Source organism: Phacochoerus africanus, chromosome 7 (assembly GCF_016906955.1).
Source record: "Phacochoerus africanus isolate WHEZ1 chromosome 7, ROS_Pafr_v1, whole genome shotgun sequence".
NCBI classification, from domain to species: Eukaryota; Metazoa; Chordata; class Mammalia; order Artiodactyla; family Suidae; genus Phacochoerus; species Phacochoerus africanus.
This window is the reverse complement of record NC_062550.1, coordinates 108,058,003-108,082,685: the sequence shown is the minus strand read 5'-3', so window position 1 is coordinate 108,082,685 and position 24,683 is coordinate 108,058,003. Positions and strand designations below refer to the sequence as shown.

Genomic DNA, 24,683 nt, shown 5'->3' with positions numbered 1-24,683 from the left:
GCAAAACCTAACACAGACACAAAGAGACATTTCATCCCGGAGGATAAATAGATGGCAAATAAGTGCATGAAAACATAGCATCATTAGCCATTAGAGAAATGTAAATTAATAACCATGACTTACTGTATACCTATTAAAATGGGATAAAATCTTTTTACTGTTTCCATAGTTTTCCCTTTAACATAATATCATGTACAGTTGATCTTTGAACAACACAGGTTTGAACTATGTGAATTCACTGACACATGGATTTTTTTCAGTAGTTTTATAGAACTATGTACATCTTACAGTCAGCATAATACTCTGGTAATTCATTCAGGTTTTAGCACATATCGGTAGTTCATTCCTTTTATTACTGGGTAATATGTGAATGTACCACAGTTTATTTAACTATTTACCCATTGATATTTGTGTTGTTTCCCATTTTGGTTATTATAAATAAAGCTGCTTTAATTATTTGCATAAAGCTCTTTGTGTAAACATAAATTTTCATTTTTCTAGGGTAAATGCTTAGGAGTGCAATTACTGAGTCATATGATAGTTGTATATTAGTATTTTTAAGAAACTGTCAAGATGTTTTCTGGAGTGGCTGTAGATTTTACATTCCAACCAGTGGTATACGATTAATTGATTTCTCTGCATCTTTACCAGCATTTGGTGTTGTCACTTTTTAATTTTATCCTATTTTAATAGGTATATGATAAGTCATTGTTATTAGTTTCCATTTCTCTAAAGGCGGATGACACTGACTGTTTTCATGTGCTTATTTGCCATCTATATATCCTTCTGGATGAAATGTCTCTTTGTGTCTGTGTTAGTTTGCTAGGGCTGCATAACAAAATAGCATATATTTGGAGTGGCTTAAATAATGGAAACTTGGAGTTCCCGTCGTGGCGCAGTGGTTAACGAATCCGACTAGGAACCATGAGGTTGCGGGTTCGGTCCCTGCCCTTGCTCAGTGGGTTAACGACCTGGTGTTGCCATGAGCTGTGGTGTAGGTCGCAGACACGGCTCGGATCCCGCGTTGCTGTGGCTCTGGCGTAGGCCAGTGGCTACAGCTCCGATTCGACCCCTAGCCTGGGAACCTCCATATGCCGCGGGAGCGGCCCAAGAAATAGCAACTACAACAACAACAAAGACAAAAGACAAAAAAAAAAATAATAATAATGGAAACTTATTTTCTCACGATTCTGGCGGCTAGGTCAAGGTATTGGCAGGTTGAGTTTCTTAGGAGGTCTTACTCTGCTTAACAAATGGCTGCCCTCTTGCTGTGTCTTCAACATGGTTTTTCCTCTCTGGCACCAATCTCTTTTGCCTATGTATATAAATTTTCTTTTCCTCTAAAGACACCAGTAAGTGTGTATCAGGGCCCACCCCCATGACCTTATTTTTAATGTGATCCCCTATTTAAAGGGCCTAGCTCCAAATTTAGTCATGTTCTGAGGTACTAGGAGTTAAGGCTCAAGAGATGAATTTGAGGTGATACCATTCAGCCCATAACAAGTGTCTTTAGCCAGTTTTAAAAAAATTGATTATTTTTGTTGGCATGCTGGAGAGAAGACAGTCAACAGGAGCAGTGAGGTCCCAAGCAGGTTTTATTGCCAGAGATATGGCTGGGAGCATTGAGAAGGAACTCAGGCCTCCTGACATTTAGGGAGAGTTAAGTTTTTATTTATTTATTTATTTATTTATTTATTAATACTTCCTTAGCTTTTGTTTTGTCTTTATTGTTGAAGAGTTTTTTTTTTTGTCTTTTTAGGGCCACACCCACATCATATGGAGGTTACCAGGCTAGGGGTTGAATTGGAGCTATAGCTGCCACCCTACACCGCAGCCACAGCAACACAAGATATGAGCCACGTCTGCGACCTACACCACAGCTCATGGCAATGCCAGATCCTTAACCTACTGAGCAAGGCCAGGGATTGAACCTGCAGCCTCGTGGTTCCTAGTTAGATTTGTTTCCGCTGCGCCACGATGGGAACTCCCGGGAGAGTCAAGTTTTATCGGGTAGGGGTCATGTGTTGAGTCACGTAGTCATGGGATGGTGGTTGGGGTCTGGTCCAGGTAGGAGTTTCAGTTTTTATCTGGCCACAGTTTGAACAGACAGAAGTGTCCAGTAATGTTCTGAGATGGTGGCAAGTACGGGCTGGAGTGGACCTCTAGCTCATGGTGACACTTTTATCTGTGGTTTGTCGTTCAGAGTTTCCACCTAAGAATTTTGTTGTTGAGTTTTGCGAAGTTGTTATTTTAACATCCTAGACACTAGTGTTTTACTGTGATGTGCAGATGTTTTCTCCCAGTCTCTAGGGTCTTTCTTGAGCATAAGTTTAAATTTTGATGAAGTTTGGTTTTTTCCTTTTATGGATTATGCTTTAAGATCTCTGCCTAGCCATAGAAGCAAGAGTTTTTGCTCCCCCACTGTTTTTTTTTTTTTAAACAGTTTATGGTTTTACATGTAACGTTTCAGTTAGGGATTAATTTTGAGTTATTTCTGCATAAAGCATGAGGATTAGGTTGAACTTCTTTTTTCCCCCTGAAAATATCCAGCTGTTCTAGCACCACTTGTTGAAAAGCTTCTTTCCTCCACTGAATTGCTTTTACATTGTTGTCAAAAATAAGTTAAGCGTATTTGTATGTTTTTATTTTATTTTATTTTATTTTTTTGTCTTTTTGCCATTTCTTGGGCCGCTCCCACGGCACATGGAGGTTCCCAGGCTAGGGGTTGAATCAGAGCTGTAGCCGCCGGCCTACGCCACAGCCACAGCAACGCAGGATCCGAGCCACGTCTGCGACCTACACCACAGCCCACTGAGCAAGGGCAGGGACCGAACCCGCAACCTCATGGTTCCTAGTCGGATTTGTTAACCACTGCGCCACGAGGGGAACTCCTGTATGTTTTTAGTTCTGGGTTCTGTGTTCTGCTTCATTGGCCCATGTATCTATTTCTTAGCCAATACTACACAATCTTGATTGTTGAAGTAGTATAATAGGTTTTGAAATTGAGTAGACTACTTCTTATTTATTCATCTTTTAAAAAATTATTTCAGCTGTTTTAGTTGCCTTCCCATGTAAATTTTAGAATAACCTTGTTTATATATATAAGAAGTCTTAATGGGATTTTGATAAGAATTACATTAAACATGTACGTCAACGTGGGGAGAATTGACATCTTAACCATATTTAGTCTTCCAGTCCTTAAAAGTAGTATGTCTGTTTATTTATTTAGATCTTTGATTTCTTTTGTCAGTGATGTGTGTTTTTAGCATTAAAGTGCTGCCTATGTTTGTTTATGCTAATTTCTATCCTCTCATGCCCCCTAAGACGTCTGCTCATAGTTGGACCCCATCAGTTTTTGACTCCACCAGTTCACTTCTACTAGAAATCATTTCTATATCCTAAAAAATTTCAAAACCCAGACCATTTTCCTTTGATTCTATTCGTCTTCTGTCTACTGCCCTCTTTCTTTGCTCTTTGTGGCAAAACTCCTCAGAATATTTGCCTGTTCTTGCTGTTCCCAGTTCCTTTCTTTCTATCTTTTCTTTAATCAGTTACAGTCTGGCATGTGCCCCCCCTTGTCAAAGTAACACGAAAACTACGTGGTTAAATCCAGTGGTCAGCTTGTGGTGCTTATCCTTGTTGACTTTTCAGCAGCATTGATATAGTTGATAACTTTTTTCAATTTGCTTCAGGGAATTGCAGATCAAAACAAGATATAGTTTAGTGCCCACCAGTCCTCCAAAATTAAGAAGTCTGGGAAATCTAAGTATGGTGGAAACTCACACATTACTAGTGAGAGTATAAGTTGGTACTGCCACCCTGGAGAGTATTTTAATGACACTAAAGTAGAAGATACTCAAACCTCTTTATTCCAAAGTTCCAATACTAGGTGCTTACCTAGAGAAACTTTTATTAGATGAAACCTGTGTAAGATTATTCATTGCAGTATGACTTATAGCAGCAAAAAAGTCTCTTAGTAGGGGATTGATGTGGTTTATTCATATAATGGAATACTATCTAATAATTACTTTAAATAAACTAGAATTACATGCTTCAACATAGGTAAATCTCAAAAACAATGTTAAGTGAAAAATGCTAAGTACTTTACGGTATATTTTTGCATATTAGGACACAAATTGGGATTTTTATTGTCGTCTAAGCAGTTTTCCTGGAGCTCAAAGCTGAGGACAGTAGCTGAAAAAGGGCCTGCAGTATAAGCAGAGGTGCTCAGCGTGCTGGGAGGTGGCTGGTATTTGTATTGGAAATCTATTACTTCTAGTCTGTAAAGATAAAGAGAGACTTTAGTGGGAGCAAGGGGTTCTTGGGAGAGTTATCAGCCCAAGAAGGGCGTTCTGTAGTGTGTATATGGTCCTCCATGTAGGTTGCAAACAATCCCTCTGAAAGACTGGGAAACTTTGCAGGAGAAGAACGTTCCTCTGACTGGATATTTGCTACGTGGCAGAAAATAGTTAGGCCTCCCTAGGATGCTGTCTGAATGGCATGTTAGAGGATTCTTGAAAAAGTGTGATTTGGAGAATTCCCGGCGTGGCTCAGCGGTTGACAAACCTGACTGGCATCAATAAGACGCAGGTTCGATCCCTGGCCTCGCTCAGTGTGTTAAGGATCTGGTGTTGGGGTGAGCTGTGGTGTAGGTCGCAGATGCAGCTCCGATCCCATGTTACTGTGGCCTTGGCGTAGGCTGGTGGCTATAGCTCCAATTGGAGCTCTAGCCCGGGAACCTCCATATGCTGCCAGGTGCGATCCTAAAAAGAGAGAAAGACAAAAAAAAAGAATAAATAAAAAATAAAAAAGTGTGATTTGGGTCCCACGAAGTTGCTGAAGGCCCAGAGACAAGGGGACAGGGTGGGGTTGGGGGAACTGCTGCTTTACTGGGGAAGAGTAAAGCTTAAAGATGTATTAGATAGCCTTATAGCAGAAGAGCAGGAGAGAGCGCTTCCTCTGTATGTCCAGTGATGTGAGATAAGGGTGTTTCCTTTGGGCCAAGCATAGACAGGATATAGTCATCTTGAAAGAAACTTAACACAAACAAATCGCCTGCTGGGCAGAAGCAGCCCTAAGGTTATACCACTGGCAAAGAAGCTGAGGAATTTTTTAGAGGTGAGCTGAAGAATGTCTCTTCTGCCCCCAAGGTTATAGGGGGAATTTCTGTCAAAGAAAACCAGAGCTGGACATTAGTTCAAATGTAAAAATTAATGTTATTCAGGAACTATTGCAATAAGGAGGAAACGCAGCTGTCAGTGTAGGGCTGGGCTCAGTTCTGAATACAGCAGAGATAATTGGAGATTTATAGCCAACAGACAGAATGGGGGGGGTGTCAGTGGGGGGAAAATACTAAGACGAGACATCAGGGGTAGGGGCATTCTTGCTAAACTAATTTAACAAGATTCTTGCCACAGGCAAGCCAGGGTGATCAGATATCAAGGATGGAAAATTCTCTAACTGACTCAGCGGGATTCTTGCTAAAGCTGGATTATGCAGTCCCAGTAAGGATGGGGACCAAGGTCAAGGCCTAGTTGAGAAGAATGCTCAGAAGCGTCTGAGTGCAGTTTGGTGAAGGAGCGAGTGTTTCAGAATTCTCAGAATGCCCCACATGAGAGAGGCCATTGATACTGCCCATGACTGAGGATATGAGAAAACTACCAACAGCATCTAACCTAAGTAATACCAACTTTGCCTTGTCTCACGTTTCTGCCTTTATTCCCATCGTCCGGTAGGCAGAGTAATGGCATTCCAAAGTTATCAAATCTTAAACCCTGAAACTTGTCCTGTAAGTGTTAATTTATAAGAGGAAAAAAGACTTTGCTGGGACGAGGAAGTTAAGAGTTACGAGATTTGGCGGGGAGTTATTTTGGATATCCAGGTGGATCCTAATTGCAATTACATGTATCTTTGTAAGAGGGAAGCAGACGGAGATTTAAACGCAGAGGAGTAGACTATATGCAGCAGACCAGGGAGATTTGAAGGTGCTGGCTTCAAATACTGGGTTACTGTCACCACAAGTCAAGGAAAGCCAGAAGCCGCCAGATCTGGAAGAAAAAGAATGGCTTCTCCTTTAGAGCCTCCTAAGGGAGCATGGCCCTGCTAACACCTTTCGATATTTGTATTGATTTTGATCTGCTGACCTCCAGAACTATAAGATAATAAATTTGTGTTTTTTTAAGGCAGTAAATTGATAGTAATCTATTGTCGGGTCAGTAGTAAACTAACATGTATACCATCACACAGTACTAGAATAATTTGTGTAGTGGTGAGAACACAGATGACAAGGCAATTGACTGTGCCTTAGGGAAACAAGAAAGGCTATGGTGACATTTAATTGTGGGTTGAAGGATTTGAAAAGTTTGCCAAACCTGAGGTGTAGGCAGTGTGCCTTTTGAGCAGAATAGCTAAGCTGTTCTGTTCACGTGAGCAAAATGATATTAAAGTCTTTAAAGTACCTGACAGCTTGGTAGAAATGAAAGGCCATACTAATTTGGAGGAGATTAGATGGTATTCTTAGATTATTCAAAGAGGTAATAAAAAAATCAAAGATTATATTTTTAACAATGTGGCTAAATACAAGGTAAATCTGAACATTAGTAATGCTCCCATTTACTATTTATATCCAACTCCAAAATGCAATGAAAATTACTTTCTGCATACTGCAGATAAGCTGGGTTTTACTGCAGTAGCAAGTGTAAAATCGTAGTGGCTTACATGTTACTGGTTTAGTACATGTGCATTTTGGCTACTTTGGGACCCAGACTGTTTAATCTGCTCCCTGGAACATTGTCGGTTTCCATGTCTGATGGGAAGAGGGACTGAGGAATTGCTTACTGGCTTTTAAAACCTATTCTCTGACAGCAGTGTGTCTCTTTTATTCATAGTCTCTTGGCTAAAAAAAAAAAAAGTCAATCGCTTGGACTTACTTAATTTTTTCAAAGGACTAAGGATGTGCCACGTGCTTGGGGAGAGAACTTGAAATATTTGATGAATAGCACTGATGATTATAATATATTTAAATATAAAAGTCAGGACCAAAAATGCCCAAGGAAAAGATTAATGTAAGTGATTATAGTTAATATAATCCTTGAACTGTATCAAAAGTATAAATAATGGAGTTCCCGTTGTGGCTCAGTGGTTAATAAATCCGACTAGGAACCATGAGCTTACGAGTTCCATCCTTGGCCTTGCTCTGTGGGTTAAGGATCCAGCGTTGCCATGAGCTGTGGTGCAGGTTGCAGATACGGCTTGGATCCTGCATTGCTGTGGCTTTGGCATAGGCCTGCGGCTACAGCTCCAATTCAACCCCTAGCCTGGGAACCTCCATGTGCCGCAGGAGCAGCCCAAGAAATGGCAAAAAAGACAAAAAAAAAAGTATAAATAACTCTAAAAATGGAACATGACTGTTTAGATCAGTGTATAAAGGTTAATATATAATCTTTATGGATAAAAATCAGATTCTAATATATTAAACAAATTTCAGGACACAGAATAAAATGGTCAAAAGATAGCAATAGGTAATTCTCAAAAGAAGAAATAGAATAGGAAAATATATTTAAGGTTGAAAGTTCAGATGTTATCTCCTCTATTTAAATTAGGGGATAATTTAAAAATAACTCATGCCTGTGAATTTATGGAAAAATGCTTAATCAGATATTGGTGGTGGGATTATAAATATATCTCTTTGCAAAACCAATTTAGATATTGTATCAAGAACAATAAAAATATTTATACCCTTTAAGAATCTCTCTAGGAAGTTTACTCCCATTGAAAAGAAATGTTGAATGTTAAAGAAATGGTTTTGTAGTAGTGAGGAAAAATCTATCCATTTGCCGATTTATTTACTTATTTTTCACTGTGCCCATGGCATGCAGAAATTCCTGGGCCATGGATCGAATCCACACCACAGCAGTAACCAGAGCCACAGCAGTGACGATGCCAGATCCTTAACCCACTGAGTTACCAGGGAAACCCTCATTTTTATTTTAAAGTTATCCTATTTCATAGGTTTTTTCTTTTTTAAATTATGTAAGTTTTAGGTGTACAGCATTATAATTCAACATCTGTATACACTATAAACCAGGAGTCTAATTATAATCACATGTATAGTTGACCCCCTTTACCCTTCACTCACCACCCTCCTTCCCCTTCTCCTCTGGTCAGCACTAATCTCTTCTCTGAATCTGTGAGTTTATTCTTGTTTTATGTATTTATTTATTTATTTACTTACTTTGCTTTTTAGGGCCACACCTACGATATATGGAGGTTCCCAGGCTAGGGGTCAAATCGGAGCTGTAGCCACTGGCCTACGCCACAGCCACAGCAAAGCAGGATCCAATCCTCGTCTGCAACCTATACCCCTGCTCACAGCAACACCGGATCCTTAACTGATCGAGTGAGGCCAGGGGTCAAACCCAAAACCTCATGGCTCCTAGTCGGCTTCGTTTCCATTGCACCACAGCAGGAACTCCTTATTCATTTAAATTTTTTAAGGTCACATCCACGGCATATGGAAGGTCCCATGCTAGGGATTGAATCAGAGCTGTAGACACTGGCCTATGCCACAGCCACAGCAAGGCCAGATATGAGCCACATCTGTGACCTACACCTCAGCTCATGCTAATGCTGGATCCTTAACCCTTAGTGAGGCCAGGGATCGAACCTTCGTCCTCATGGTTACTAGTCAGATTTGTTTCCGCAGAGCCACGACAGGAACTCTAGCTTTTGTTTTATTTTGTTTGTTTTATTTTTCTAGATTCCACATGTGAGTAGAATCATACCGTGTTTGTCTATCTCCATCTTTTACTTAGCATAATACTCTCAAGGTCTATCCATGTTGTCACAAGTGGCAGAATTTCATTCTTTTTTATGGCTGAGTAGTATTCCACTGTGTATGGATATGCCATATCTTTATTATCCCTTTATCCATCCATGAACACTTAGGTTTTTTCCATACCTCACCTATTGTAAATAATAGTGAACATAGAGGTGTCTGTATATTTTTGAATTAATATGTTTGTGTTCTTTGGTTGAATAGGGAGAGGTAGAATAGCTGGGTCTTTTCTTGGTTTTTTGAGGCATCACCATACTGTTTTCCATAGTGACTCTACCAATTTACAGTCCCTTTTCTTTATATCCTCCCAATGTTTATCTTTTTAGTAATAGCCATTCTAAGAGGAAATGTGAAGGAGAAGAATATGAACTATATGAATATTGTGATTACAGACTACATAAAGATAAATAAACATCTAGACAAAGATTTTATAGCAGTGTTGAAGGAAATTTGCAAAATTAGGTTAAATTGAAAAAAAAAAACTTCCTCCTAAAAACACATACTCTAATAATGAAAAAAACACCTGACAAATTCCAGCTGGGGGTCATGACACAAAGTATTTGACAACTCAACAGCAAAAAAGCCAACAATCCAATTGAAGAATGGGCAAAAGACCTGAATAGACATTTCTCCAAAGAAGATATACAGATGGCCAACAAGCACATGAAAAGATGCTCAACATCACTGATTATTAGAGAAATGCAAATCAAAACTGCCATGAGATACCACCTCATACCAGTCAGAATGGCCATCATTAATAAGTCCACAAATAACAAATGCTGGTGAGGGTGTGGAGAAAAGGGAACCTTCCTGCACTGTTGGTGGGAATGTAAGCTGGTACAGTCACTACGGAAAACAGTATGGAGTGACCTCAGAAAACTAAATACAGAACTACCATATGACCCAGCAATCCCATTCTTGGGAATATATCCAGACAAAACTTTCCTTGAAAAAGACACATGCTCCCATGTGTTCATTGCAGCTCTATTCACAATAGCCAAGACATGGAAAGGACCTAAATGTCCATCAACAGATGAATGGACTAAGAAGATGTATATATACACAATGGAATGCTACTCAGCCATAAAAAAGAACAAAATAGTGCCATTTGCAGCAACATGGATGGAACTAGAGACTCTCATACTAAGTGAAGTAAGTCAGAAAGAAAAAGATAGATACCATATGATATCACTTATATCTGGAATCTCATATATGGCACAGATGAACCTTTCCACAGAAAAGAAAATCATAGACATGGAGAACAGACTTGGGGTTGCCAAGGGGGAGGGGGAGGGAGTGGGGTGGACTGGAAATTTGGGGTTAATAGATGCAGACTATTGCCTTTGGAGTGGATAAGCAATGAGATCCTGCTGTATAGCACTGGGAACTCTATCCAGTCACTTACAGTGGAGCCTGATAATGTGAGAAAAAGGAATGAATGTATATGTGTGTGTGTGTGTGACTGGGTCACCTTGCTGTACAGTAGAAAATTGACAGAATACTGTAAACCAGCTGTAATGGAAAAAAATAAAAATCATTAAATAAAAAGAAATATTTGGCTAGTTCTCAAAACTGTCAAGGTCATCAAAAGTAAGAAAAGTTTGGAGCTCCTGCTCTGGTGCGGTAGGTTAAGGATTCCAGTGTTGCTGCAGCTGTGGCTCAAGTCTCAGCTATGGCTCTGGTTCAGTCCCTGGCCTGGGAACTTCCATGTGCTATGGGTGTGGCCATTTAAAAAAAAAGTAAAGTTTGTCATAGCCACAGAAGCCTAGGGAGCCATGACAACTTAAATGTAATGTGATAGCCTGAATAGAAGCCTGGGACAGAAAGAGGGTATTACTTAAAAACTGAAGCAATTTGAATAAAAGTATAGACTTCAGTCAATAATAATGTATTAATATTGAATGCTGAATTACAACAAATTACCACACTACTGTTAGGTGTAAATAATAGTGGAAGCTGTGTGTGTAGAATGTGGGACCTCTGCATTGATTGTGTAAATGTTAAACTATCCTAAATAAAAATCTGAAAAACAAAGGTTTTTTTGAAAAAGGAGAGGGAGAAAACTACACATATAGACATATGTTCATCAAATGTTTGTGGAAAGAGAAAAAAGTGTGTACATGTATGTTTATACATAATATATATTACAATTATATATTATAACACATAATATATAGTGTGTATATGTATGCTTATACATAATATATATTATAGTAATATATAATATATTATTGTGTATATATTATATATGTGTGTGTATATATGTGTGTGTGTGTATATATATAAATACTAGAAGGAAATAAAGTGAAAACCAGTTTTTATTTTTTTATTTATTTTTTTTTGTCTTTTTTGCTATTTCTTGGGCCACTCCCACGGTATATGGAGGTTCCCAGGCTAGGAGTCTATTCGGAGCTGCAGCCGCCAGCCTACGCCAGAGCCACAGCAACGCGGGATCCGAGCCGCGTCTGCAACCTACACCACAGCTCACGGCAACGCTGGATCGTTAACCCACTGAGCAAGGGCAGGGACCGAACCCGCAACCTCATGGTTCCTAGTCGGATTCGTTAACCACTGCGCTACGACGGGAACTCCGAAAACCAGTTTTTAATGAAGCTAGAAGGTGATGAACATTTTCCTAGCCATGTTAGAGGCCAGCAAAGTGAGTTTGAACCTTGTTTACTAAAAGCAATGATAATATACTGTTAGCCGGGAATCAGAAACTACAGCAGAACATATATAAATATGAGACTTCTTACTTACTGAAAAAATTGGTTTGAAATCTTTCCATTATATAGCCAAGTCTTTTTTGTCTAATCTTCCCCTAAAGAGGGTGCATCAAATAAATTAGAAATTTTGTCTTGAGTGTAGTGTCACTTGCTGGCACTGTTAATTAAATTCATTTTAAAAGAAAGTTATTTTATAATTATATATATTATACTTACATCATTTTATTATATTTTATATTATACATACATTATATTATGTATTGCACACATTATATATTGATATATTTTATATTAATATATAATTTTATTATGTTATATTTTATAAATATATAATATTTATATTATAATTACATTATTTATATGATATATTATATTTATATGATATATTGTATTTAAATTTATATCTTATATTTTATAATTTATATTATAGTGTCTACTGGTTTTCCTTATCCTTCATTGTTCACTTGGTTATATGTTTTATGCTTGTGCTGTCCTCTCATCATATATAGTCAATATTTTTTAAAAATCCTTGTGGTATTCCTAGAATTTAGTTCATTACTACCTAAGTTTTAAGAATATCTCACATTTGGGTCATCAGTTTTGGTTTGGACTTAAAAATGAATCAGTTGTGCATAGAGACTTTTTTCTTTCCTGTCTTGTCAGCAACCCTTTATATTACTCTAATTTTATCACACACGTAATGGAATTATATTTGAGCAACTCGAAATTAATGTAATTAAATACATTTAGCTTCCTGCTTCAGAATTCAGCCTGTTACAGTGATACTTGACAGCAGACATTTGCATAGTGCAAGTCATAAGCACATGGTGAAGCCCTCCTGGTTTGCTAATTCACAAATGTGTATGGGCTGTGCACCAAAGGCAAGCAGGTAACGTGTGTCATGTAAGTAACATGTATGTGCCCCTAGAATTGTACTGAATTGATTTCCCTCCTTCTCTTTCCCTCTCTCTCTGTCACTCCTGCTCTTGCTCTCTCCGTTTTTTGGAAAATGCACTCATATTAATTGAGAATTGATGGCGTCTTTTCATACGTATATTTGCCATTGTATTTTGCCCTCTTTGAATTATCTCTGTATTCTTTTCCCATTTTACAAATGTGTTGTTACTCTATGCTTTTCTCAGAGCTCTTTAAAAAAAAAAAAAAAAGCAATAGGACTGTTATTACCGATATTCTCATATTAAATCTTTGTTCTGGCTCAAAGTTATCTAATATAAAAAGTGAAATGGGAATCTGTAGAAAGAGTGCTTAAGCAGGCAGCCCTGGTCCTGCCAGGAGATAGTCACTTCTCTAAGAAGCCTGGAAAATTGACCTGCAGTTTACCTGGTCTTGCATTAAACATTCAGGAAAGTCCCAGAGCTGTAACAAGTTACTTAGAACTTGTAAGCACCAGACATATGACCAGAATCTTCAGAATAGTCCACAGAGTCCAGGGGACCACAAAGATGCCCCATAAGCATGTGGGTGCCTGCTTCTCTCACCAGGAAAATGGTTCAGGCGTTTACCTGTATGTTCTTGTGGGCTGTGCAGCTGAAGTTGACCTGGGAGCTTCCATGTAGGAGCCTGCTGCCCTGAATTCTGCCTTATGTGGCACTGCTTTTTCACACATGTCTTGGTATCCTCTGCCATTAAAGAAACTATATCCTTGGCTGTGTTTGTTGGCATCTTTCTTTCAAGCACATCACCCTTCTGTGTTGGAGCATGTTGAATTTTTTTAATTCCAAATGGCTATCCCATTGTGCATTTATATGTCTTTCCTTCCTGATTCTAATTTTCATTCTTAAAGCTTTATTCTATTGCCCTATTTATTACTGCATAATTCTGCTATTTTTTTCCATTAGTTTTCTTCCTAATGTATTGTAATTAATGGCAGGGCAAGTCCCTGCCCTACCCTTCTTTCTGAATATTCCATAACTTACTCTTGCATGTTTATTCTTTCACATACACTCTACCACAGAACCTATTCTTGGAGCACCTTTTTTTATAGAGCACTTATAAAACATCTGTATTTGGTTGGCTAGGGTTCTGTGCCATAGAGGATTCTTTGGTCAGTGCTGCCTTCCTCTTTGTTTTAAAAGAATGTATACTAAAGATTTAATTGGTCCAGCATTTTAAAAAAAGTTAGCTAAATTGCACATAGACACTTGATAACTAGTTTATTGGTTGTATAATTCCACCCAGGCATGTGAATAAACATGGATTACAGAGTTTCCCTGTATGTGCTAAGTTTGAGTTTTATTGTATTGATTTCTCCTAGCAGAAAGTGTAACAGCTGAGTTTATCGCGCCTCTTCTCATTCTTGTCTGCTACCTCAGCAGATTGGAGAGGCGCTTTCTTTCCTTCCAGTTCTTTAGCAACTCGGAGTTTAACAACTCCCTGAGTTGTTAAAGGAGTTTTTGCCTTTTCTAGGGTCACGCCCAGGGCATATGGAGGTTCCCAGGCTAGGGGTCGAATCGGAGCTGTAGCCACCGGCCTATACCAGAGCCACAGCAACGCGGGATCCGAGCCGTGTCTGCGACCTACACCACAGCTCACGGCAACGCCGGATCGTTAACCCACTGAGCAAGGGCAGGGACCGAACCCGCAACCTCATGGTTCCTAGTCGGATTTGTTAACCACTGCGCCACGACGGGAACTCCCCAGCTCTTCTAATCGTTGATTTATGTTTCTGATCTACCTTGTCCTTCCACTTTGGATTGTAAAGACTTTGAGGGCAAGACGCCCTATTTGGTATTTGCATATTGGTTTTCGGTACTGCTCCAAGCCATAGTGGAGCTGGTGCTAAAGGGAAAATGAGTAATACTAGTACTGTCTGTATTTAAAATGTTAATATTTAGGGTTTTTTTGCTTGTTTTTGCATTGGTTATGATTTCTAAAAGATAATTTACAAAGATTTCTAAAAATAATAAATAATAAAATAATCTTGATTGCAGAGTTTCTTGATACCTTCTTAAACTTTGCACTGGCTTTACCCTGTCCTCGCTTGAGGTCCTGGTACATTGTAGAGTGCTTTGTTTACAGCAGACTTGCAATACACGTTTTGTTGGATATATGACTCCATTCTACTTGTAAACTGTGGCCATAGAGAAGTCAGAATCAAAAGTCTGAAAAGTTATTTTCTCTGTGGTAGGGGACGATAATATCAGAAAACATTTAGGAAGGAGAAAGGGTTACTGATCTGAGAAGTATCTTTTTTCACTTTGCTCCACTGAATAATAGAGCATATAGAAGTTAAGAACTAGAAAAGAACTAGAATTCAGTGGAGAAATTAAATAGAAAAAGTTTTAAAAAATTGAGTAACTTTTTTAACATATGGGTTTCCATTATCAGTTATTCAGAATGTTGCGTACATCCAAAATACTATACCTCCCTGTGTTCAGATTTACCAGCTCTATTTTAATGCAGTCCAAGAACAGTCTCTCAAAAGAAGTCACTTACCAAACTATCTGCAGTGTGTATGTTATGAATCTTAGCTTAAAACTGATGTCTATTTTCTTTCTTATGCTAATGTGGATTTATAATTATTACAATGGTATTTTAACATTGGTTATGGCATTTTCATAAGGAACTAAGCTTCTGTTTGTTGAAAGATTAGATATGAAAGGTTATATTCTAAGCAGATTTTGCTTTTGTGAAACTTTTTAGTTTCCTTTTGTTGAAAATATTCAGATTGATAGTATTCTAAATGTATAGGTGAAACAAATCAGTTTTGGAATTTTCCACACAATTTAAATGGCTAGAATGAGCTAAAGATAATAACCTTTTTTTCTCCAATGAAATGCTCCTATATTTATATTAATGTGTATCAGTGGCCAAGAGAGTATGAATTGTTCTAAGAATTTAATTCTTTCCAAATATTTTGTTATGCCTTATTCTTACATGTATGTGTGTGTCTGTAAGAGAAAAATATTGGAACCATAGAAATTTGAATGGATGATAGAGCCAAACATGTTCAGCTTTTCTGTTTTCATATAAAAGAAACTTAATTGTATCTCAGTGCTATATTGAGAAAGATGACTATGCATAGCAAATTTTGTATCTTTTTTTTTTTTTTTTTTTAGGGCCACACACTTGGCATATGTAAGTTCCCAGGCCAGGGGTCCAATCAGAGCTGTAGCCATTGGCCTATGCCACAGCCACAGCATCACTGGATCCTTAACCAACTGAGCGAGGCCAGGGATTGAACCTGTGTCCTCATGGACACCAGTCGGATTTGTTTCCACTGAACCACGATGGGAACTCCAAATTTTGTATTTTAATTAGAAAATTGCACATAACATATAAGCTTTATGTGGATGTAATATCCTATAAAACAATTAAATTATATAAAAATAAGTTTCTTTGAAAGTATTGACAGTTTTAGAATTACTCAAGTGGATTACCATTTTATTAGAGCACCCCATTTTTCTTCTTCTTTTTTTTTTTTTTTTTGTATTTTCTAGGGCTGCACCTGCAGCATATTGGCATTCCCAGACTAGGGGTCTAATCGGAGCTGTAGCCACCGGCCTTCGCCAGAGCCACAGCAACACCGGATCCGAGCCGCATCTGCAGCCTACTCCACAGCTCATGGCAACGCAGGATCCTTAACCCACTGAGTGAGGCCAGGGATCAAACCTGCAAGCTCATGGTTCCTAGTCGGATTCGTTAACCACTGAGCCACGACGGGAACTCCCCATTTTTCTGTATTCACCTAATGGTAGATGCTTAACAAGCCCTCAGCATGGAAGGAGTGTAAGAAAAGGCAATATATGAGAATAACAAAAGTATAATATCCCTGGGTTCCTTTTTTAGGACCTCAGTTTTTATTTGGCATGTGATGAAAATTTTGAAGTGGAGTGTTAGAGCTAAGGGTTATGTTGTAATAATAGAAAAATTGATCTCAGTGAATGAGTTGATGTGATGAAGAAGTATGAGAGTTCTGTTGAGCTAAAGATGAATTTTAGTTACTAATTTGTCACTAATTTATAGTTTTCTAGCTTTTGTTTTGAGAGTGTGTATAAGGGATAAATCTCTTTGAACTTGCTTTTTCTTCAGAGTACAGGCTTTTGCATAAGGTAAAACTTGATTTAAGTAATGAGCATTCTTCAAAGAGCACAAAAGCAATAGTAAAATACTGAAATATTTTCTGCACTCTTTTCTAAATTCCTTTCTCTGTGTGATTTTTTTTTCATTAACAGGAAATCAAACCTCAAAGCCATTATAACCATGGATATGGTGACCCCCTCGGAAGGAAAACTCACATTGATGATTACAGCACATGGGACATAGTTAAGGCTACACAGTAAGTTTTTTGTTGTAGTTGTTTTCTTTGCTCTCTGTATTTTAAGTGAAATATGAATAGTTAAATTTCTTTTTTTGATATCCTCTATTTGATATACTCCATTTGCTGAGGCATTGTTTTCAAACTTTCCTTTAGTTGTTTAGACAAGTTTTCCTTTAGCTTTTTGTACACATTTAAAATAGCCGATTTTAAAGTCCTTGTCTAGGAGTTCCCATCATGGCTCAGCAGTAATGAACCTGAGATATCCATGAGGATGTGAATTCAATCCCTGGGCTTGCTCAGTGGGTTCAGGATCCAACATTGCCATGAGCTGTGGTGTAGGTAGCAGATATGGCTCGGACTTTGTGTTGCTGTGGCTGTAGTGTAGGCTGGCAGCTGCAGCTCCGATCTAAGCCCTAGCCTGGGAACCTCCATATGCTGTGGGTGAGGCCCTAAAAAGAAGGAAAAAAAAAAGTCCTTATCTAGGAGTTCCCATTGTGGCTCAGTGGGTTAAGTACCTGACATAGATTAAACCCCCTTGAGAATGCGGGTTTGATCCCTGGCCTTGCTCAGTGGTGTAGGTTGCAGATGGGTCTCAGATCCACTGTTGAAATGGCTGTGGCATAGGCCTGCAGCTGCAGTTCTGATTCGACCCCTAGCCTGGGAACTTCCATATACTGCAGATGCTGCCTTAAAAAAGAAAATAAATAAGTAAGTAAAGTCTTTGACTAGTAAGTCCAGTGTCTGGGATTCCTCAGGGATGTTTTCTGTTAATTGCTCCCTCCTGCCCTCCGTGGATTATACTTTTTGGTTCTTTTGCATGTCTTGTAATTTTTTGTTGAAAACTGGACTGTTCAAATAATATAACGTGACAGTTCTAGATATGCTCTCCCGGGGTTGGTGGTTGTTTGTCACATTTCTATATCTTTGTCGTATGTGACCACTGTAGTGTCTGCTTGGTTAGTTGGTGGTCAGAGACTTCTTAAATCCTAGAACCAGTGAGTGTTGCTCTTTGTTGAGGGACTGTGCACGTTGGAACAGTCATCTCTCAGCTAGGCAGCTTACAACTCTGCCTTAGCCATCACTTTCTGCTTGCAGAGAACTCAGGGTCAATCAGAGGTGAGAGCTTAGGGCCTTCTCAGGTCTTAGTTGAACGTGTACATGGCCTTCTAGCTTCCCAAGAATATGTCTGAGCTTTTCAAAAAGCTCCTGTGGATATCTCGGTCTTCAGCTTTTGCTTAAGTTTTTTTGATTTGTCTTGTTTGTCCCAAATGTTACTCAAATTCTCAGACAACATTGATGTTAAAACATTCAACAAACGTTGAATGAGAAGCTTTGATGAGTTTGGGTAAGGTCTAGTATAAGCCTTTCAAGTGGACTTTTCCAGGGAACTACCGTAGAGGCCAAATAATGACTTCTCTTTGAGAATGGGCTTTGAAAGGACTCCATTCCTATTTTGCTCATTCTGGTGTCAGTACCAGGGATACAGACTTCTTTTTCAAGGCTACTGGGGAGCAGAGGATGGGACTATGATATTTTATTTTATTTATTCATTTTGTTGGCTGTGCCTGCAGCATGTGGAAATCTCCGTGCCAGGAATTGAACCTACGCCACAACCGTGACCCAAGCCACTGCAGTGACAATGCTGGATCCTTAATCTGCTGTGCCACAGGAGAACTCCAGAACTATGATATTTTAAAACACTACAGAGTCCTTTGTTCTTCTTGAAACTCAGCCGTTTTTCTTCGCTAAAGATTCCTTGGATTGCTAAAAGCCTTTTGTTAATTTTCAGAGGTCTGAAAAAGTTGATTCTGCCAGTTTTTTTTATTTCTTTTGTGGAGAGGCAAACATTTGGAAGTCCTTAGTCCACTGATGTCACCCTGCTTTCTTGAATGTCTTATATAATCAGAAATCAAAACACATTGTGCCAGAGTTCCTGTTGTGGCACAGTGGTTAACGAATCCGACTAGGAACCATGAGGTTGCAGGTTCGATCCCTGCCCTTGCTCAGTGGGTTAACGATCCGGCGTTGCCGTGAGCTGTGGTGTAGGTCGCAGATGTGGCTCGGATCCCGAGTTGCTGTGGCTCTGGCATAGGCTGGTGGCTACAACTCTTGATTCGACCCCTAGCCTGGGAACCTCCATATGCCTCGGGAGAGGCCCAAGAAATGGCAAAAAGACAAAAAAAAACCAAAAAACACATTGTGCCAGCTGTATTTAGCAAACGAGTTGTCCTGCTCTTCATTCATTTTTCATTTTGAGCCTTTATTCCTTTTGGTGTCTCCTTTCCTTTGTTATTAATCCATCCAAGCTTTATGCATGATTTCCATCAACACATACACTCTAGTGTTGTCCATTTTAAGAAAAAACAGCCGCCTTTCTTTATTCCTCAGATACTCTTCTAACCATGCTATTTCTTAAAAAGTATCTATGTCTGCTGTCTATAATTTCTGCCTTTTAAAACGTTAAATTTTGGAACATTTGTGCTACAGGTAAGTGTAGAGAGGAATGTAACTGTCAGCTTAAGTACGTGCTCACATTTGGCTGTAACTGCCACAGGTTCCTCAGTGTGCCCTTTTCCTTCTTTCCCCAGGAAACTTCTCTCGAAATTGCTCTGAATCATTCTCATGTACATTTTTACAAACAACAACAAACAAAGTGTGCTATTTTAATGTATGTTTAAAATCTACACAAGTTGTATTCTACTCTGTCCTTTCACAGCTTGCTTTTTAAAAACAAAAAGAAAAAACTGTATAGCTTTTGTGATTTAGCAGTTTTGATAAATAAGGATATAATTTATTCTGTTTAACTGCTTTGTAGTATTCTGTCATTCCTTTCTGAAGTATATGTAAAATTGTTTCTACTTTTTCATTATTTCTTTTTTTTTTTTTTTGTCTTTTGTTGTTGTTGTTGTTGTTGTTGCTATTTCTTGGGCCGCTCCCGCGGCATATGGAGGTTCCCAGGCTAGGGGTTGAATCGGAGCTGTAGCCACCAGCCTCCGCCAGAGCCACAGCAACTCGGGATCCGAGCCGCGTCTGCAACCTACACCACAGCTCACGGCAACGCCGGATCGTTAACCCACTGAGCAAGGGCAGGGACTGAACCCGCAACCTCATGGTTCCTAGTCGGATTCGTTAACCACTGCGCCACGACGGGAACTCCTACTTTTTCATTATTTCAAACACTGCATCAGTGAATATCCATCTACCTGTTCCCCTGTGCACATGAATAGGAGTTCTTCCGGGGTGGACAACTCAAGTGGAATTTCTGGCTTGTTCATTTTGTTCTTTTTCTTTTCTTTTCTTTTTTGTCTTTTTGTCTTTTTAGGGCCGCACCCGCAGCATATGGAAGTTCCCAGGCTAGCGGTCGAATGAGAGCTGCAGCTGCTGGCCTACACCACAGCTCATGGCATTGCCAGATCCTTAACCCACTGAACAAGGCCAGGGATCAAACCCACATCCTCATGGATCCTAGTCGGGTCCACAGTGGGAACTCCCAGATATATATTTTTAAAGCAAGTTAAATTTATTTTTTTGGCTATGCAGCAGCTTGATGCGGGGTCTCAGTTCCCAGAAGGAATTGAACCCCAGGCTGCAGCAGTGGTAGTGCCAAGTCCTACCCATTAGACCACCAGTGAACTCCTGTGGAACACGCCTATTTCTAAATAACATTTTTTTTTTTTTTGTCTTTTTTGCTTTGGGCCGCTCCCGCGGCATATGGAGGTTCCCAGGCTAGGGGTCGAATTGGAGCTGCAGTCCCTGGCCTACGCCAGAGCCACAGCAACTTGGGATCTGAGCCGCCTCTGCAACCTACACCACGGCTCACGGCAACGTCGGATCATTAACCCACTGAGCAAGGGCAGAGATCGAACCTGAGACCTCATGGTTCCTAGTCGGATTCGTTAACCGCTACACCACGACGGGAACTCCCTAAATAACATTTTATGTTCAGAAAGCTATTTTAATTTCCAGGGATCAAACTGGAACATTAGTTTCTATTGGAAATTGATTTTCAACCTTAAATATCTTGTCAAATAGTGGTAACAACCTCATGTTTTCTTTCTCCTCAAGATACGGGATATATGAACGCTGTCGAGAGTTGGTGGAAGCAGGTTACGATGTGCGGCAACCAGACAAAGAAAACGTTACGCTCCTCCACTGGGCTGCCATCAATAACAGGATAGATTTAGTCAAGTAAGTATGCCTGTGTTTTAGAGGAATGAGTCATTATTATAAAATTATTTGAAATAATTATAAAATATATAATTTCTAAAACTCGTAGCTTTTAAAATGTAGATTCTTTGTACTTTTTTTTTCCTGGAAAAAAATTGTTTTTAACCTATGCAGAACACTTATTAGGTGCCAGGTACAGGGCTGAGTGCTTTTCTGTGTATATTTCTTTAATCTTAATTCTTTGAATAACCTCTGTGAAAAATAACAATTTTTACTCCTGTCCTAATGATGTGGAAACTGAAGCATAAAAGAGTTAAATATGCTACCTGTCGATGACATTCCAGCTGATAAAGGTTGGAGTCAGGACTTTAACTCAGGCAGTCTAACCTACAGCTTGCATTCTAAATATGTGAATTCTCTGGCGAAAAGCCACTAGAGGAAAGTGAGGGTAACACAGATAATAGGTAATAGTAATCCACCTTCACACCAGCATAAATGAGAATACTTTCCATATTCACTGTAAGTTATTTGTATTACTTACTGCCATTTGCTTGTTTAGTAATTAGAGAGATAGTTAGGTAAGCAGGAGTCAGGATGATAAGGAAGTCTTTCTCAGTAAATCTGGCTTTGTAGCCTCTGACAATTTGGACAGAAGATCTTTAGATAGAGGCATGAATCTGAAATGAACTGCTTGCAGGTGTGCATTGAAGTACAGTATACAGAATCTAGAGACAAATAGGATGTTAATATCAGGTAGCAAATGCTAAAAAAATAATTAAGTAATAGCTAAAGTATTGAGCTCCATGAATCTCTTTCTTTGAGAGTGTGTATTTCCACTTTATTTGATCTTTTTTCCCTTTCTTGTACCTCTGCCTTTAGAATGGGTCTCCTGATGCCTAAATTCTGGTTTGGTTTGTCAGAAAATGTTTTTATTCCGTCTTCATTTGTGAAGGAAATTTTCACATGGTATAGAAATCTAGGTTGGCAGTTTTTGTTTGTTTTATTGTTGTTTTATATCCATTGACAATACCATTCCACTGTTTTCTGACTTCTTTTAGTATTGAGAAGTACATCTAAGTATTGTACTTTCAAAGGCTTTTTTTTTTCTTTCTCCTTTCTGGCTGCTTTTAAGATTTCTTTTCTTTGTTTCTGGTTTTCTGCAGTTTCATGATGATGTTTCTAGGTGTGGATTTCTTTTTATTTACCCTGAATGAGAGTGCAAGAAATTCTTGATTCTGTGGATTGATGTTTTCATCAGTTCTGGAAAATCTCAGCCATTATTTCTTCAAGTAGTACTTCTGCCCCATTCTCTTTTTGCTCTCCTCCTGGAACACCAGTTAAACGTATGTTTGACCTTTTCACTGTGTGCTGTGTCTCTTATCCTTCTCTGTATACTATCCTTTTTTCTTTCCTTCATTCTGGAAACTTCTTCTGCCTTATCTTCCAGTTCATTTATTCTCTGTGTGTAATTTGCTAGTAAATCTATTTATTGTGTTCCTTATTTTATTTTTTAGTTCTAGAATTTGAACTTTTTTTAACCTGTATTATTTGATTCATTTGTTGCTAAAATTTTCCATCTTATATACTTGAACCTATGGTTATTGAATAATCTGTGTTTGAGAAGATAGCATTTAGAGCCTGTGTGGTTCTGTATCTGTTATGTCATTCCTTTTTGTGCCTGATTATCTTTGAATGTGTAGTAGTAGACATTGTGTTTGAAAACCTCTATGTTGAATAATTTGAGGCCTAAGATGAGAGGATCCCATTTGTTTCTGCTGGGCCCAACTTTAATTTAAGGCTTTAGATTTTCTGGATCACTCAGGTGGCTGAAGACTACGCTAGAGCCAAGCTTACCTCTGGTACTTAATTACTCGTACAGTGCAGCTTTTCGGGGTCCCAATCCTTATTTTACTTTTGTTTGCTTAAGCTTACCTCTTGGCCAAGTCTTCTGCATCAGCAAATTGTCTCTAGGAAAGATGCTGCTCAAGTGTTTTCCAACTTTTCCCAGTCTTAACATTCTCCTGAATCTTAGCCAGGTAAATGTTCTTTATTTTCTTGGTCTTTGCTTTTTAGGAAATGTTTCTTTTATTTCACTGAACTTTTTTTTTAAGTTTTCTTTAATCAGAGGTTGGTTCAAATTATCTAGCCTTCTATGTAGCCTTTGCATTTTAAAAAATTAATGTTATTTTAATCAAAATAGCTTTAAAATAAACAGTTTTAAAAATCAAATAGTACGCAAAGGCTTACAGTGGGAAAGAGCATTTCCTCTCCACCCCCTGGGTTCTGTACCCTAGAAGTAACTGTTTTCAATATGTTTCTGTCAGTATTTACTCTTTATATTTTAATATTGTTATTTTTATGTAGAAAGTTATTTTCTTTATACAAATGATAGTAAATACTTTTCTGCTTTTTTCATTTAACTTATGTATCTAAGATTTTTCATATCAGTACAACTAGAGCTGCCTCATTCTTTTTAAAAAGCTGCGTAATATTCCATTGTATGGATTTTATTTAATGGTTTAGCTATTGGTGAACATTTAAATTGATTCTACTGCTTTTAATATTTCACACTGTGTTGGAATTAATATCTTGTTCACATACCATTTTGCTTATGTTCGTGTTTATCTGTACCTCTCTTAGAAATAAGCAAGTTGGAAGGATGAATTTTGCGTTTTAATAAATATTGCCAACTTTTGTGCTATTTCTTGATTTATCACTTATTATGTTTTGACCTTCTATTCTGGGATAGCTAAAACACCTTACTAATACTTCTTTCTCCATCCTGTTATGGTTTTGGTTAAATTACTATTTAAAGTTTAAATTGTTGAATATGTAAATAAATTCTTGGTGATAAGCCCAGAAATGTTCCATAATTATCTTTTTTTTTCCTGTAGAATTTTTATTTTGAAGTAATAGTTGCTTCTTTTTTTTTTTTTTCCACTTGCTTAACTGTGCATTGTAACTAATTGTTCCCACACTCTTGGAACTATGAAACCCATCTATGTATGCAAACAGGAGCAGGTAATTTATTGGTTCCTTTTGTGGTGGAGGAGGAGGGTGAACTCATTTCTGCATTTCTGCGTCTTCCTGTTCTAGCCCAGACCGTTTGCCCATTAGGGCTACACGTAACTTGTTTGGAGAATTTCCTTTGCAGCCATTCTGGGAAATCTCTTTGCTCCAGTGTTGGTCTCAGTTCCCTGGATTTCATGTTTTTGTCTCTGTTGGTTCACTCTCTTGTTGTAATAGAGCATATTTTTTGATAACTCAGAGAGAGAAATAGGGAGGGAGAAAGAGAGAGTGTGCCTGGGAAGTCAGTGTTTTGAAGTTACTCTTTCTTCTGCCCTCGCAGCCTTATTGGTTTTTTGGATCAGCATAGACTTCTAGATTAGAATTAGTCTTCTCAGAATTTTAAAGCATTGCTTTATTATTTTTTGTTTCAGGTGTTACAGTTGAGATAATTTGATCTAATTTTTTGTTAATAAAAAAATACACATTTTTCTTATGTTTAAAAATAAACAAGAAAATCTGAAATGAGAAATACAGAAAGTCTTGATGTTGCCTGCCTTACAGATTGTTCCACCACTTATGGACAAGTGGAGTTACAGAATAAAGGTAGTTATTATGCAGTGGGTTAGTAATTATAGTGTCTGTGTGTATTATATCTTCAGGAGAG

The 24,683-nt window shown here is 38.4% G+C and overlaps 1 protein-coding gene across 5 annotated transcripts in view; it reads left to right on the top strand.

Moving 5' to 3' along the window:
- The window catches only part of ZDHHC17 (zinc finger DHHC-type palmitoyltransferase 17), a 147,795-nt gene that overhangs the window by 8,941 nt on the left and 114,171 nt on the right, over positions 1-24,683 (top strand). For all 5 annotated transcript variants that reach the window (XM_047788381.1, XM_047788379.1, XM_047788382.1 and 2 more), the window contains exons 2-3: positions 16,758-16,861; positions 20,909-21,031. In XM_047788381.1, the coding sequence (XP_047644337.1) occupies positions 16,758-16,861; positions 20,909-21,031 (227 nt within the window). The remainder of the gene's footprint in view (positions 1-16,757; positions 16,862-20,908; positions 21,032-24,683) is intronic.